The following is a 15,009-nucleotide window of genomic DNA, read 5'->3' on the forward strand; positions in this document are numbered from 1 at the left end:
AGGCTTTTTTGCATTTTGGATGAGGGGTGATCTCTGGGGCAAGAGTGTGAAGTGCTCTGCTTGCACCTGGCTTTAGCCAGCCCTGCCCATTACGGGGAAGAGGGTTCTTCCATATCTCAGACACTGATCCTGGGGCTACAGGTATGGAGAGGAGCTAAGCAAACCCGGAGAGTGGAGGATGGTGGACAAGTCACAGCTGGGGACTCTTTTGACCAGCGGGGAGCAGACCTGCTCTGATAGCTGCCTGGTTAATGGGCCGCTCCTAACCGCACCTCCCCCTTTGCTCCTTGCCCTCAGCGACAGCAGCTGTTGGAATGACTATGGCTTGAGCACCTTGCAGTCCAGTGGCACCGTGTCCTGCAGCTCCAGCATGCACAGCGGCAGCACGGAGGGGTTGGACGCCTCCGCCCAGCTCTTACCCATCATCAAAGCCGGGTGGCTGGACAAGAACCCTCCCCAAGGGTGAGTAACGCTCCGAAGGGCGCAGCCTGGGAGACTGACGCTGGAGCAGGGGATTGGTGATGTCGAGCAGAACTGGGTCCCCCCCGAACTTGGTCTGTCAATGCCTAGAGAGGAAAGTTCCCCCATCCCCTGAGCCATCTCCTCTCATTTCTGGCATCGGTCACTGACATGGGCTGAATGAGAGAAATCTTCCTGTTCAGCTATTGATTTCATCACTGCACCCCTACCTGACCTCCCTTTAGTCCTATCGATTGCGTTAGGCTCGGGGAGCCGTCAGGCCAAGAGCAGCCCGCAGGGTCACACACAACCTGCGGCCGCCCTTGTCTGTCTCTCTGAAGGGCAACAGCACCCGGAGACTACGGGTCCCAGCATGCCACGTCCCACCTTAATGTCCAAGCCCTTCCTCGAGACGCAGGGGTCTGCAGTCTGAGCAACTTAAAGAGGAAGGCAGCTGCAGCCTATGCCCAGAGACAAACTTAAGTGCAGCCCTGAGACTCCTGGCAAGTTGCCACTCGAGCCCTGGCTTGTTTCAACAAAGCCTATGCCCTGGGCTACAGTTGTTCTGCTTTATCCATTTCCTCCTCGCGCCATTGAGGGCTTTGATTTAACCTCTGCTGTGGAGATGCTGATGTTTCCCTGTTGAACGCCAGGCGCTGGAGACTGCTGAGCTTTCACCAATGGCTGGTGGATTGCACTTCCTCCCTGTTACCCAACAGTGATGCCTGAGTTGGCTTATTAATGGGAAGCTGCTCCTGGAAGTCAGCTGGTCACCCCGGGCAGGGGAGCAGGCTCTGGGCTAGTCTTAAAGGGCCCATGCTCCTAAATTAGGGCATGTCTGTACTAGAGAGCTTCCAGTGGAGAAGCTGTACCGAGGCAGCTGTGTGACTGGAAGATCGTTTGTGTAGCCGCTCTGTGCTGACGGGAGCGAGCTCTCCCTTCAACATAACAAAACCAGCTCAACGAGCGGTGGTTGCTTTGTCGGCGGGAGAAGCTCTCCTGCTAGCATAGCGTTGGGCACATTAGTACTTATGCCATCGAAACGATGTCGCTCAGGGATGTTGGTTTTTTTCACTCCCCTGAGTGACGTAAGTTTTGCTGAGATGAGTGGCGGTGTAGACATGGCCTTAGAAGATTCTCCATGGGAGAGGGAGGGTTTTTTGTTGTTTGCAGTGTTGTAGCTGTGTCAGTCCCGGGATTTTAGCAGGACAAAGTGGGTGAGGTGATGTCTTTTATTGGACCTACCTGTTTTGGTGAAAGGGACAAGCTTTCGAACTACACAGAGCTCTTCTTCAGGTCTGGGAACTGAAGGAACTTGGGGTGTCACAGCTATGCACAAGGTGAGACAGGTTGCTTAACATAAGGAGTTAACACATATGCTAAGGTAGTGGTTCTCAGCTAGGGTTCGCATACCACTGGGGGTACGCAGAGGTCTTCCAGGGGGTACATCAGCTCATCTAGATATTTGCCTATGTTACAACAGGCTATAGAAAAAGCCCTAGTGAAGTCACTACAATGACTTGTTTATACTGCTCTGTAGATTATACACTGAAATGTAAGTACAGTATTTCTATTCCAGTTGATTTATTCTATAATTATATGGCAAAAATGAGGGAAAAAAGCAATTGTGCAGTACTGGTGTGCTGTGACGCTGTATTTTGATGTCTGATTTCGTAAGCAAGTGGTTTTTAAATGAGGTGAAACTTGCGGGTACGCAGGACAAATCAGACTCCTGAAAGGGGTGCAGTCCTCTGGGAAGGTTGAGAGCCCCTGTTCTGAGGGCCTATTCAAGGTGAAGTGGCTTGTTAACATAGGACTGCAGTCACGGGACATTGGCAGACTTTCTGTTGTGTTTGCTCGGCTGAGGGCTTATCTACACTTGAAATGCTTCACCTACATAGCCACAGCTGCGCTGCTGACCAGGTGTAGGTAATCCACCTCCCCGAGAGGCAGTAGCTAGGTGACAGAAGAATTTTTCCATCACCTAGGGCTGTCTATACAGGGATTTAGGTCAGCTACACCGCTCAGGGGTGGAGATTTTTCACAGCCTTGAGCAACGTTGTTAAGCCAATATAATGTTTTAGCGTAGACCAGGCCCTAGTAACTTGCCTGGGGTGTGTGTTTTGGGACTCTGGATTTTTCCTGAGGAGGAGAAAGGGGTGCGTGTTTGTGTGTGTGTGTGAGAGAGAGAGAGTTCCCATATTAATGATTAATCTAGCCATAGCTATTGTGAGATCAGACCCCATGAGGTAAATATTTTACTGCCTTGACAGAGCAGTGGGAAGCCAGGAGCTGCAGGGTTGATTCAGAGCATGCTCTGTCTAGCCAGTCTCCTGCTTCTGGGATGGTGCCAGTTGTTTCATAGGAAGGTGCAAGAAAGCCCATAACAGACAACGCCCAGAGGGGACGGTGGGTCCTGTCTCCCTGATTCTCATGGAGCATGTGCACTGGCCCCAGCCCTGGAGCTGGTGAGAGGAGCCCTGGGGTTGCTCTAACTTGTGCCAGCTCTCCAAGGGACTGACTACAGCTGAGAATAGACTACCAAGTCTTTTGTCCCATTCCTAACCCCAGCATGCTGCCCCACCTTGGGGCAAGACTGGGTGTGTTGTGTAGCCCTAGCCGGTCCCTACTGGCTCTGTGTCCATTGAGAATGTCCCTGTGTTGGGGAGAGTCTCAGCCGGCCCGAAGTGGCCGCTCTCCTGCTCCATTGCACCATCTGAGAGACCCAAAGGAGCAAAGGAGTGTAGAGAATCTCACCCAGGCAGTGTGATTTCAGCCTGGACCCTGAAGCGAATGGGGAGCTGGTGGAGCAGTCAGAGGATGGCGGGTGCGGGTGCTGTACGTTTCAGGGCTCGGGCCGTGGCAGCCTGCACACGCTGAAGTCTGGAGAGATTGGGGGACAGTGGTGGTTCAGGTATGATGTCATGGGAGGGATTTCAATGGAGTCAGAGCAGGGCTGGATGCAGGCTCTGCTGTGTACCGGACGCATGGAGAGATCACTGTATGTTTGGCTTTCAAGGGTTGGTTGATTTGTTAGTCACTCCCCTCTTCCAATAAAGCTTCTTGTTCAAAGGTCTCCTGCTGGTGGTGGAACTGTTGTGTCAGCCTGTTTCCTCCCTGTCTTTCCTGACCCCACAGAACCTAGGCCCCTGTCTTATGGCTCGTGTCTTTTAAGAGTGGCATATGCACCCTAATACACATATCAATCTTCCTTTAAATTATTCCTGATAAACTAGTTATGATTGCACAGTGCTGTGAGCCAGACCTGAGCTGACAGAGAGCCGGCTAGTGAAACTGACCAGAAAGAGACAGCGAAACTCACCAGCCGAGAATCCCTGCCCATATGGCCTGAGATACAGAGAGTGAACGAACGGCCTCGCAAAGCAGCCCGGGTGACGGTATATGGTGAGGTTAACGACGGGGAGAGCAGGCTTTTACAATGTACGTGTGTGGGATTATGGGGTCTGGCCTCGGCAGCTGAGAGTGATGGCACCACGTTGTGGGAGAACTTGCTGGCTGCTCCGTGCCCAGGCCAGTTCGGGAATGGGAGAGGGGAGTTCTCGTTCATGTGACACTGAGGATGCACAGATAACTCTTGGCAGGGCTGGGCCAGTGGAGAGCACTATCTGAGCAAAGGCAGTAAGAGGGGAATGGGGAGGGATGGTGGAAACATCCCCTAGAGCAGGGATACAGTAATTCCTCACTTAACGTCATCCCGGTTAATGTTGTTTCCTTGTTACGTTGCTGATCAATTAGGGACCACGCTTGTTTAAAGCTGCGCAATGCTCCCTTATAATGTCATTTGGTAGCCGCCTGCTTTGTCCACTGCTTGCAGGAAGAGCAGCCCATTGGAGGTAGCTGGGGGAGACTTGGAACCAGGGTGGGCCGGCAGCCCCCCATCAGCTCCCCGCTTCCCTAAGTTCCCTGTGCAGCAGCCACCCAGCAGGCTGGCAATTACTGGGCAATTCAGCTGTCCCTCCCCCCACTGCCATGTGCTGCTCCTGCCCTCTGCCTTGGAGCTGCTCCTTGGAGCCTCTTGCTTGCTGTGCAGGGAGTTGGGGGCAAGGGGGGCTAAGGTCAGGATGTCCCCCTCCCCCCGCTCCTGCACCCCACTTACCCCACCTCTATAGAGAGGGGAGGACACGACAGAGCTCAGGATGGAGGGAGCTTGCTGGCAGCAGCTGCTGTCTCAATTTGCTGATCTACTTAAAAAGGCAATGTACGTAGAGTGGGGTCAGCGTACTTAAAGGGGCAATGCACAGCGCTCTCTCTCACACACAGTGTGTGTCTCTGTCTCTCTCTCTGCCAAGCTGTGTCTCCTCCTTCCATTCATGCTGCCTTGTCGCGTGTGAGGCTACATTAACAACAGCGTGTTAACCCCTGAGGGCTCAGCCGAGAGCTAATTGATCATTTAGCAGTAAGGCATTCCCTGGGAAACATAGACTCATAGACTCTAGGACTGGAAGGGACCTCGAGAGGTCATCGAGTCCAGTCCCCTGCCCTCATGGCAGGACCAAATACTGTCTAGACCATCCCTAATAGACATTTATCTAACCTACTCTTAAATATCTCCAGAGATGGAGATTCCACAACTTCCCTAGGCAATCTATTCCAGTGTTTAACTACCCTGACAGTTAGGAACTTTTTCCTAATGTCCAACCTAAATCTCCCTTGCTGCAGTTTAAGCCCATTGCTTCTTGTTCTACCATTGGAGGCTAAGGTGAACAAGTTTTCTCCCTCCTCCTGATGACACCCTTTTAGATACCTGAAAACTGCTATCATGTCCCCTCTCAGTCTTCTCTTTTCCAAACTAAACAAACCCAATTCCTTCAGCCTTCCTTCATAGGTCATGTTCTCAGGACCTTTAATCATTCTTGTTGCTCTTCTCTGGACCCTCTCCAATTTCTCCACATCTTTCTTGAAATGCGGTGCCCAGAACTGGACACAATACTCCAGCTGAGGCCTAACCAGCGCAGAGTAAAGCGGAAGAATGACTTCTCGTGTCTTGTTTACAACACACCTGTTAATGCATCCCAGAATCACGTTTGCTTTTTTTGCAACAGTGTCACACTGTTGACTCATATTAAGCTTGTGGTCTACTATGACCCCTAGATCTCTTTCTGCCATACTCCTTCCTAGACAGTCTCTTCCCATTCTGTATGTGTGAAATGGATTGTTCCTTCCTAGGTGGAGCACTTTGCATTTATCTTTATTGAACTTCATCATCCCACCCTCTGACTCCACCACCTCAACCAAGCTTCACAATCATCATCACTGTGTACCAGTATAAATTGTTTGTTTAAAACATATACTCTGTGTGTGTGTATATATATATAATATAGTCTTTTGTCTGGCAAATTTTTTTCCCTGGAACCTAACCCCCCCATTTACATTAATTCTTATGGGGAAATTGGATTCACTTAACATCGTTTTGCTTAAAGCAGCATTTTTCAGGAACAGAACGGCAATATTATGTGAGGAGTTACTGTACTCAGAGCTCAGTGGTTCAGGAGCCAAATTAGCGATCAGCATTACCCAAAACAGTCATGTGAATTCATTGTTTCATTTACTCTAGTACTATATAGTCGGATTTAAACAGTATGATGGGAAATATGTAGTGTGTATATCTCTCTGTATTATTCTCCCAGCAAGCTGATTGGCCAAGTAGTATTTTATCAAGCACAGTGGGCTAATGACATAGTAAAAGCATCCTGATTGGTTAATAACGTTGATTGGTTAATAATTCAATCACGCCGTGTTCTACTATCATGTGCTGCAAAGAGACGCAGGAGCAAGGGCCCCGGAGCCTTTGTAGAAGTGGGGCGGGGTGCGGGGGTGGGGGCAGGACCAAGGTGGTGGAGGAATTAAAATAATTCTTAACTATCCTGCAGAGTACAGCTGTCACCTAAATAGCCAGAATACACAGTGTAGCCACATTATAGCATAGAAGGTGTAATTATAGTACAGACAGATTAAAAAAAAAAAAAGACAACTTTAGTTCTCAACATTGCTGGGGGGAGGAGGAGATTTCCAGCCCATTCCCATCCCGAACTCTCAGGATCTGCAGCAGCACCCTTTTCACCCCCCACGTCCCCCTCCGCTTGGTCTGGGTCCTGGCCCCAGGGACTGCTTTGTCCCTTAGGCTTTGTGCCCAAGGCAGCAGCCACATGTGGCGCTGCTCCTCCTGCAGGGGGCGTCCTATCCTGCTGAGCCTCCTCTGGCCAGCTGCAGAAACCCCTGCAGTCAGGTTCGCACAAGGCTTCTTTAGGGCTGAACCCCTTCCTGCCTGCGCTGCAGCCGGAGGGACAGGAGGCGGCTGGACTGTGTTAGTGGCCAGCAGCGGCCTGGAGGCTTTAGCCTCCTGGAGGGGATTGGAGCTTCTTCCAATCATGGGGGGAGAAGGGGTGAGCTCTGATGGCCTAGCACCATCCTCCCAGTGCCGAAAGGCTGCTGCTGGCCACGTTCTGGGGAGCACGTGACCCCACGTGCCCCACCCACGTGTCGCCTCTCTGATCTTTCCCACAGCACATATGGAAAAAATGGGGGGGGGGGGCGCATGGGTCCCTGGCTTCCCCTGGTTCCCCAGTGCACGGACGACACATTGAAGAGCTGCTTGCAGCCCCCAAGCCTCAGTCTGAGTCTTGCTGCCCTATAGAGACAATCCAGGCTGCGTGTCTACTCGTCCCAGGGGGGCACCTCCCAACCCCTGCACTGATCCACTACTGCTCAGGCCTCCTGCATACCCCTTCTCGAGTGTGTCCTCCTGCTTGTGAGATACCAGCCTGCGTTTAAACAGCTAGACGGGGGCAGGTGAGAAGGGGTCTATGCTATCAAGAGGAAAAGCATGTCTGTGCGTGTCTATACATTGTGTCTCTGTTGGACTGTATCCATCTAGCCCACCCTTCCTGTGCCGTCCAGCTGGGTGCGGTGCAAGTCCTGTGGGGCAGATTAGCTCCGAAGCAGAAATACCCCAGTGCTCATTTCTCAAGAGTACATGCTCTTACCTCCTTGAGCTTGGCTCACTAAGGGAGCAGTCAGGAGCCCCTGCATTTCCCGCCGGCACTGCTAGCTTGCCAAGGCTAACCAGCCGCTCCCATCCCGTTACAGCTCATACATCTACCAGAGGCGCTGGGTGAAGCTAGATGCCGACTACCTCCGCTATTTTGACAGCGAAAAGGTGAGTGGGGAGGCAGGTTGGGCCAGTGGGTAGGGAGGGCGCTAGCCTGGCCCTTGAGAGCTCTGAGTTCAATGCCCTGCTCTGTCACAGACTTTCTGTGTGACCATGAACCAATCACTTAGCCTTTCTGGGCCTCAGTTCCCTGTCTGTACAATGGGAATACCAGCCCCTCTGCCATGTGAAGGAGAAATGCATGAAAGGTTGTGCAGTGCTCAGATACTGCAGTTGTGAGGCTGTGTAGGTACCTAATCTAGATGGCTTGTCTTTGAAATCTGCCACCCAGGGTGGGATTGCCGTGTAGTTTGGAGCTTCCCCCAGGGATGGGGACGTGCTCTTCAGGTTCGGGTTCCCCTCTGCTTTCCAGAAACCAGAACAGAGTGACAATAACTTGCATGACACAGTTGGGCTGTGCACTAGAGCTCCCAAGCTAAACAGCACTAAGCCTGGTCAGGAAGGGGGAAGGGAGCCCGCCCGCCCTCCCCCCAACAGGTCCAGCGTGATGTGAAGAGTAGTGCTTGTCTCTGAGTCAGCCCAGGATTGGCACAGCCTTTCAGACGAGGGATTTTCATCTGCTTGTGGTCATGGAAGGTTCCACTTACTGCCAGAGTTGGTGTGGAATGCAGCCACCTCTGGGGTGGAAGGCAGTAGAAGTTTTTAACAGCGCCCAGGAATGCTGGGCATTGCTTTAGTACAGGGAGTGGGTAAGGATACCATGTCCAAGAGGGACTGAGGTTAAAAGAATGGGGCTGACCCCTCTGCTGGAGTGACGGTGCTGTGGGGTCTCTCCTGACTATGGGTAGAGCTGATGGTGGCATGTCCTGACAGTGATGGGGCTCTCAGCCTCAGGTAGTGTTAGCACATGGGTGGTTCCTTGGGTCTGTTACCTGCCTGCTGCGTCACTGGGGGTGTGGTTGTGACCTGTGTGACTCTCTGCTGCAGGACACATACTCCAAGCGCTTCATTCCAGTGACCTCAATAGTCCGCGTGGCCAGCATCGGGGACCAGAAATTCGAGGTGATCACTAACAGCAGGACCTTCGCCTTCCGGGCTGAGAGTGATGGTGAGTGGCACGGGTTTCTCCAGGGCTGGCACGTGCAGGGTGGGGAGAAGGAAGCAGAGAATAGGGAAGCAGCTGTTCCTGTTTCTCCTGCCTGCTTTGGGGAGCTGAACCCCCTACGCTGGTGATGGGTCAGAGATGTGGGCGCTCTCAGTCCCTCTGTTCCCTTGTATGTTGCTCAGGCTGGTGTCCCCAGGGACAGACGATTCCCCCCAGCCCTGTGGGGAGACCATTCCACAGCCTGCTGGCAGGAGAGAGTTCCCAGGAGTCAGCTGTCATTTCTCTTTACTCACTCCTGTCCCATTGTTCCTGGTTATTGCCCATTGACCCCTCCGCCCCCCACCTCAGTAATCCCTCTCCCTCCTGATGATCATACCCCGAGGATGGCACCATGCCCTCCCCACTCCTTTGCCCTCCTGTAGCTGAGCTTTGTCTCCGGCTTCTTCCAGCAAGTCACTCTCAGTCCAGACCAACATCCAAAGCAGCTAAGAGCTTTGGGGGCAGTGACTGAATTTCCCTCTCTTTCCCTCTGCCTGGCCCCCCAGAAGAGCTGGGGGAGGGGGCAGCTTCCTGCTGAGCACCTGAGCAGCGAGGAGCGCTGGAGGGGCACTCCCTGCCTGGCGGGTCGAGGCCACTGCCTCTCTATGTGGCCAGCCCTTGCTGCCCTGCAGAACAAAGTGCCAAGCTGGAAATCCATGCTCTTGCGCCCCGGCACCCCCGTATGTGTCCCCAGTGAGCGGGGGCGGGACTCTGCCCACTTTGCCCAATGTGCGCACCAGCTTTGGAGCACTTCCTCGGGCCTGATGGCAGGCCCGGCTCCCAGCTGACCCCGAGCCCTGTCTGCCCTGCAGCGGATCGTAACGAGTGGATGAGGACCCTCCAGCAGATGGTGGACGAGCGGAAGTTCAAGGGCTTGAACAGGATATCCCTGCTCCAGCCTCCAACTGGCGCCCTGGACTCAGTGGACAAGTGCGGGCTGCTGGAGCTGCGGGGCTTTAAGAACAAGCTGTATGTGGTGGTGGCTGGAGAGAAGGTTTTCCTGTACAAGAATGCCGAGGTCTGTATCCACGGAGGCTGTCTCCTTCCAGGGGTATTGAAATGCAACAGCTCAGACCCCTACCAAGGGACGGGGGGGTGGGGTCACGGCCCAACTCAAATTGCTTCTCACGCCTGTCTTTCTCCTCCCCCTCCCACTTCCCCCCTCTTTCCTTTAAGCCATCCCCACTTCACTCCTTGCCTGCTCCCGCCCTCCTCCCCTGAGTCTGCTCCCTCTGGGCCCTTTCCCTGGGGCCGCCAAGAGAGTTTGTGAGCAAGGTTATTATGAGTCGTAGGAGCGGGAGCAGCTAGTGCCAACACTGGGTCCCCATTGTGCTGGGAGCTGCGCATTCACAGGCTTCAACACTACACGCTCAAACTGGACAAGGCAGGCAAAGCGTGGGGGGGGGGGCGGACGGCTCATTTTACACATAGGCAGTGGAGGCAGCGGGTAGATGAAGGGCTGTGCCCGAGGTCCCGCAGGGAGTCAGGGCAGAGCAGGAAATGAACCCAGCTCTCCGATCCAGCCCTTTGACCCCTGTAGTCCCATCCGCCCTCCAAGGAGGTATTGGGAAGTGGGGATCAGACCAGGAGTTTAGTCCCACAGTGCAGAGAGTTGTTACCAGCTTTGCCCGTTACTTTGGGGTACGCTCGTTTACTTGGGTTACTCCTCAGGAGGGGAGCGGGGTGTCCAAAATTCTATCACTGTTCTGCTTGTGTCACTTGTGTTCTCATACGGAACTCTACTTCCCCCTGCTGCAAGTCCCCTCCCCGTGGAGCTACCCTGCAGGACCTAGATTCCCCAGGGCTGGGTTCTTCCAGCCCCAGAATCAGACGAACACACACGTTAACAGAGCATGTCTGAGAGGACCAGGTTAATCAGCACGCCCAAGCTGACCCCTTATATGTCCCTGGATTTAGCAGGCTGGGTCGAACAGCACCTCCAAGCTGTAACCCTCATATGCCACATGCACCGCACTGGAATACAGTACGCCCGAACAGGCTGGATCGAGCAGCACTTCCTAGCTGCCACCCTCATATGTCCCAGGTTCAGTAACTTTCATCTTACAATTGTCTGGTAGTGACCCACTTGATGAGCAAACCCCACAGGATTTTTGGGCGCTGCAGGGATCTTTTAGCCTAGGTACAAGAAGCGTTGCTGCAGAGTGAACGAGGAAACCAAAAAACACCTACAGGGAGGACGCGGGTGGGGGGAGAGAAGCAACCAGCTTAACCATGAAAGTTATTTATTGCCAGGTAATAACCATAGGGAAGCCAAGCAAACAAAACAGTTATAATATTAAATCTACTTAAACTTGATTATAAAAGTCATGTTTAGAAAACTGTAACTAATCTCACAAGTCAGGGTCAGAAGGCTGTACCTAGAGTGAGAGCTGGATTCTCACCACTCTGTGAAGCTAGAATCAACTGGGGGTCCCCGGTGGTGGTGATAGCTGAGGATCCAGAGTGCTGGAGACTAGCAGAGCCCCCAGCATGATCAGTCAGGAGAAGATGAAGTCCCAGTGGAACTGATGCAGATTTTGGATCCAGGCATCAGAACACTTTCCTGAGCATGGGTAGGGGGGTTTGTAGAGAAACAGCAATCGTTCAAGGGAGAACAGTAGATCTGTTTCTGTGTAAACAAGGGAGATACCAAAGTTTTGTTCAGGCTAGAGCATGGGAGCCGATCATTCCTGGCTTTGGGCGGTGTTCCTTGGAGGGAGTTCACAATGCAATTAGGCAGCTTCCCTATTTTGGATACCAATAAAGGATTTATTACTAGAACTAGTCTGGTAACTGCTGAGCTGGGTGTGTGCAGGAGTCGGCTCATTAACAGCTGGAGCAGAGATCCCCCATCATGCACTGCTTCCCTGCTTTTCTGGTCCCAGAGTTCTGTGCGGTTCTTGCCTTGGAATCTCTGTTCTCCATTCTGAATGCTAATAGAGACGCCTCCTTGTCCCATCTTTGATGCAAATGAGGCTAGGGGAGTTCCCTTAATCCTGTCCTCCTTATCCCAGGGGTTTAAGTGTATCTCCCACTGCCTTTTCATTGCTTTTTGTAAGTCTTTCTTCTGATCGGTTTTGGCTCAAGCAGAGGCTGGTGGGTGAAAAAGGTCTTTTGTGAGTCTGACAGGCTGGGCAAGAACACAGAGCTGCTAGATAACAGGGGCACAGGACCCCGGTGCGAGTTGTGCTGGAGGTGGGAGTGCGAAGCGGTGCCCCCCGATGTGCCCTAGCCTTGCGTCCCTCTGCCCTGTCTCACCAGGAGTGGAGAGTTGTCTGCAACACAACTTGAAGGAACTCTGCAGACTGTGGTCTCTTTAAACCCTGGCACAGACTCTTGTCCTACAAAGACCTCACATGCCTCTCCTGAAAAGTGGACACGGCTTCATGGCACAGACCTCGCCATCTGGGTCTGTCCAGTGCAACGAGATCCCAGGTTTTAACCTCTGTCTTAGAATCATAGAACTGGAAGGGACCTCGAGAGGTCGTCTAGTCCAGTCCCCTGCACTGAGGCAGGGTTAGTATTATCTAGACAACCCCTGACAGGTGTTTGTCTAACCTGCTCTTAAAAATCTCCAATGACGGAGATTCCACAACCTCCCTAGGCAATTTATTCCAGTGCTTAACCACCCTAACAGTTAGGAAGTTCTTCCTAATCTCCAACCTAAACCTCCCTTGCTGCAATTTAAGCCCATTGCTTCTTGTCCTATCCGCAGAGGTTAAGGAGAACAATTTTTCCTCTCTCTTCTTGTAACAACCTTTTACATTATCATGTCCCCCCCTGCCCCTAGTCTCGTCTCAAGACTAAACAAACCCAGTTTTTTTCAATCGTCCCTCATTGGTCATGTTTTCTAGACCTTTAATCATTTTTGTTGCTTTTCTCTGGAATTTCTCCAGTTTGCCCACATCTTTCCTGAAATGTGGCGCCCAGAACTGGACACAATACTCCAGTTGAGGCCTAATCAGCATAGAGTAGAGCAGAAGAATTACTTCTCATGTCTTGCTTACAACACTCCTGTTAATACATCCCAGAATGATGTTTGCTTTCTTGTAGCAGTGTTCACTCATATTCATCTTGCATGCTTTCAGGTTGGCCTTCAAGGTGTCTTTATATCTGAGGATGGGTCATTCCTTAGAGCAGGTTTCCATGCTCAGCTGGCCATAGAACACCACTTTTGGTATATGGGAAACCTCCATGCAGCCCAGGGGTCCTACCCAGCGAAGTTGAGACCTGATGAGCATACTCCGGAAGCCGGAGATTAGACATCTCTCAAGGACTTCATGCTTAGTTCTATGGCAAACACACCATTAAAAATCCTTTATAACCTCTAATTCAAGATACAGGAAAGAAGAACAAACAGTTAAAGCATTTGAAATGCAAAATATTAAGGAGCTTTTCTTTTAACCACGGCATGTTCTCTTGCCCTTGAGCTGCAAAAAGTTTCTAGAAGGAAAACTTCTTTGTCTGTCAGTCTTCTGAGATGGTATCAAAGATGGTAATATCTGTCCTTGTGGAGGGAAAGAGCCGAAGTCGACTGAGATGGGCTGAAAGTGCTGGTGCTAAAGTCCAGTTCTGTCTCCTAAGACAAGAGAAACACACCCAAAAGGGGAGAGAAAAAGAGCAGCAAAGAGAGAAAATGCAGCGTCTGTCTCTGGGGCTGACTTTTTGCACCCGCAGTGCTGGAAGGATGCAGGCCCAGCACATGGTCTTGGTCTTATCACCCACCTGGCAAACTCGTACCAGAGTTGGGCTGCGTACAGCACTGCTTTTATCTGCTTCATTCTGGTCACAGGCTTGCAGCTGTGTTGCAAAATACAGTCTTGGCTGGCTGCGCCCAGCTCTGATCAGACAGCACTGAAAAGGAGAGGGATAGGAAAGAGAAGAGATAAGGGGAGGAAGGAAAAGGACACCCGGGGGGCAGGGACGGGGGGCGTTACAAAGTCTCATATCCCAGGACGTGTTTGCTATTCAGGGGCGCTAGCAGACGTAGTGATCTCAGCTGGTCCCTCTCTCGGCCCAATGTGGTCAGGACATCTCTTGGGATCAGGACAACAAAGGCGGCCCCATGGTGTTGTGATGGATCCTGGGGTCCCAGGAGATGGTGGAAGTGGCAGCCATGATGGTAAAGCTCACTCCAGTGATCGTTGGCAGACAGCTGCTAATTTGCCCCCCGACACCTTTTCCTTTTCAGAACCCCAGAAGGGAGCGATGGGCGGAACAGCCCATCCCCTCATTAGATCGTACACCGATTCGGCCTCGTTTCCCACACGCCAAGTTTGGTTCATTGATTTCCCGTCCCGCGCTGCTCTGGTTTGATTCATTGATTTCCCGTCCCGCGCTGCTCTGGTTTGGTCCATTGATTTCCCGTCCCGCGCTGCTCTGGTTTGATTCATTGATTTCCGGTCCCGTGCTGCTCTGCTTTGGTCCATTGATTTCCGGTCCGTGCTGCTCTGGTTTTGATTCATTGATTTCCCGTCCTGCGCTGCTCTGGTTTGATTCATTGATTTCCCGTCCTGCGCTGCTCTGGTTTGGTCCATTGATTTCCGGTCCCGCGCTGCTCTGGTTTGGTCCATTGATTTCCCGTCCCGCACTGCTCTGCTTTGGTCCATTGATTTCCCGTCCCGCACTGCTCTTCCCTAGTCCATTGATTTCCGGTCCCGTGCTGCTCTGCTTTGGTCCATTGATTTCCGGTCCCGCGCTGCTCTGCTTTGGTCCATTGATTTCCGGTCCCGTGCTGCTCTGCTTTGGTCCATTGATTTCCGGTCCCGCGCTGCTCTGGTTTGATTCATTGATATCCCATCCCACGCTGCTCTGGTTTGGTCCATTGATTTCCGGTCTCGCACTGCTCTTCCTTGGTCCATTGATTTCCGGTCCTGTGCTGTTCTGCTTTGGTCCGTTGATTTCCAGTCCCACGCTGCTCTGGTTTGCCAGGTGTGATCTTAACCCAGTGCTTGAGTTATATCTGGAGGCCTTTATTGTGTGGTCTCATTGGCTCCGTCTGGCTCCCTTTTGCACCTGATCCCATCGTCGTTTGTTGGTACAGGTCACTGTGACCCTTCAGAAACTTTCATGCACTTTGCCCCAGTTGAGCTCCCAGTGAGGCTGCCTGTGCAGGCCGGTTACCACGACATGCCTCCGGGGCTCGAGGGCCCCAGCAGCGACCATGGCACTGCCAGCACTGGGTACGATAGGGCTGGTATTGGCAGCTGTAGGCTGGGTGCCCAGGGCTGGAGTTTGTGCGCTGCCCCCTTCTCACTTGGCGGCTTCACTCCCACAT

At 52.4% G+C, this 15,009-nt stretch overlaps 1 protein-coding gene across 11 annotated transcripts in view; it reads left to right on the forward strand.

Moving 5' to 3' along the window:
* Positions 1 to 15,009, forward strand: part of ARAP1 (ArfGAP with RhoGAP domain, ankyrin repeat and PH domain 1) — a 195,015-nt gene that overhangs the window by 117,409 nt on the left and 62,597 nt on the right. For 10 of the 11 annotated variants that reach the window (XM_030556485.1, XM_030556495.1, XM_030556476.1 and 7 more), the window contains 4 exons: positions 298 to 462; positions 7,567 to 7,636; positions 8,576 to 8,696; positions 9,545 to 9,750. In XM_030556485.1, coding sequence (XP_030412345.1) covers positions 298 to 462; positions 7,567 to 7,636; positions 8,576 to 8,696; positions 9,545 to 9,750 — 562 coding nt within the window. The remainder of the gene's footprint in view (positions 1 to 297; positions 463 to 7,566; positions 7,637 to 8,575; positions 8,697 to 9,544; positions 9,751 to 15,009) is intronic. The other variant, XM_030556523.1, reaches the window with a different exon arrangement.

This window comes from Gopherus evgoodei, chromosome 1, assembly GCF_007399415.2.
Source record: "Gopherus evgoodei ecotype Sinaloan lineage chromosome 1, rGopEvg1_v1.p, whole genome shotgun sequence".
NCBI classification, from domain to species: domain Eukaryota; kingdom Metazoa; phylum Chordata; order Testudines; family Testudinidae; genus Gopherus; species Gopherus evgoodei.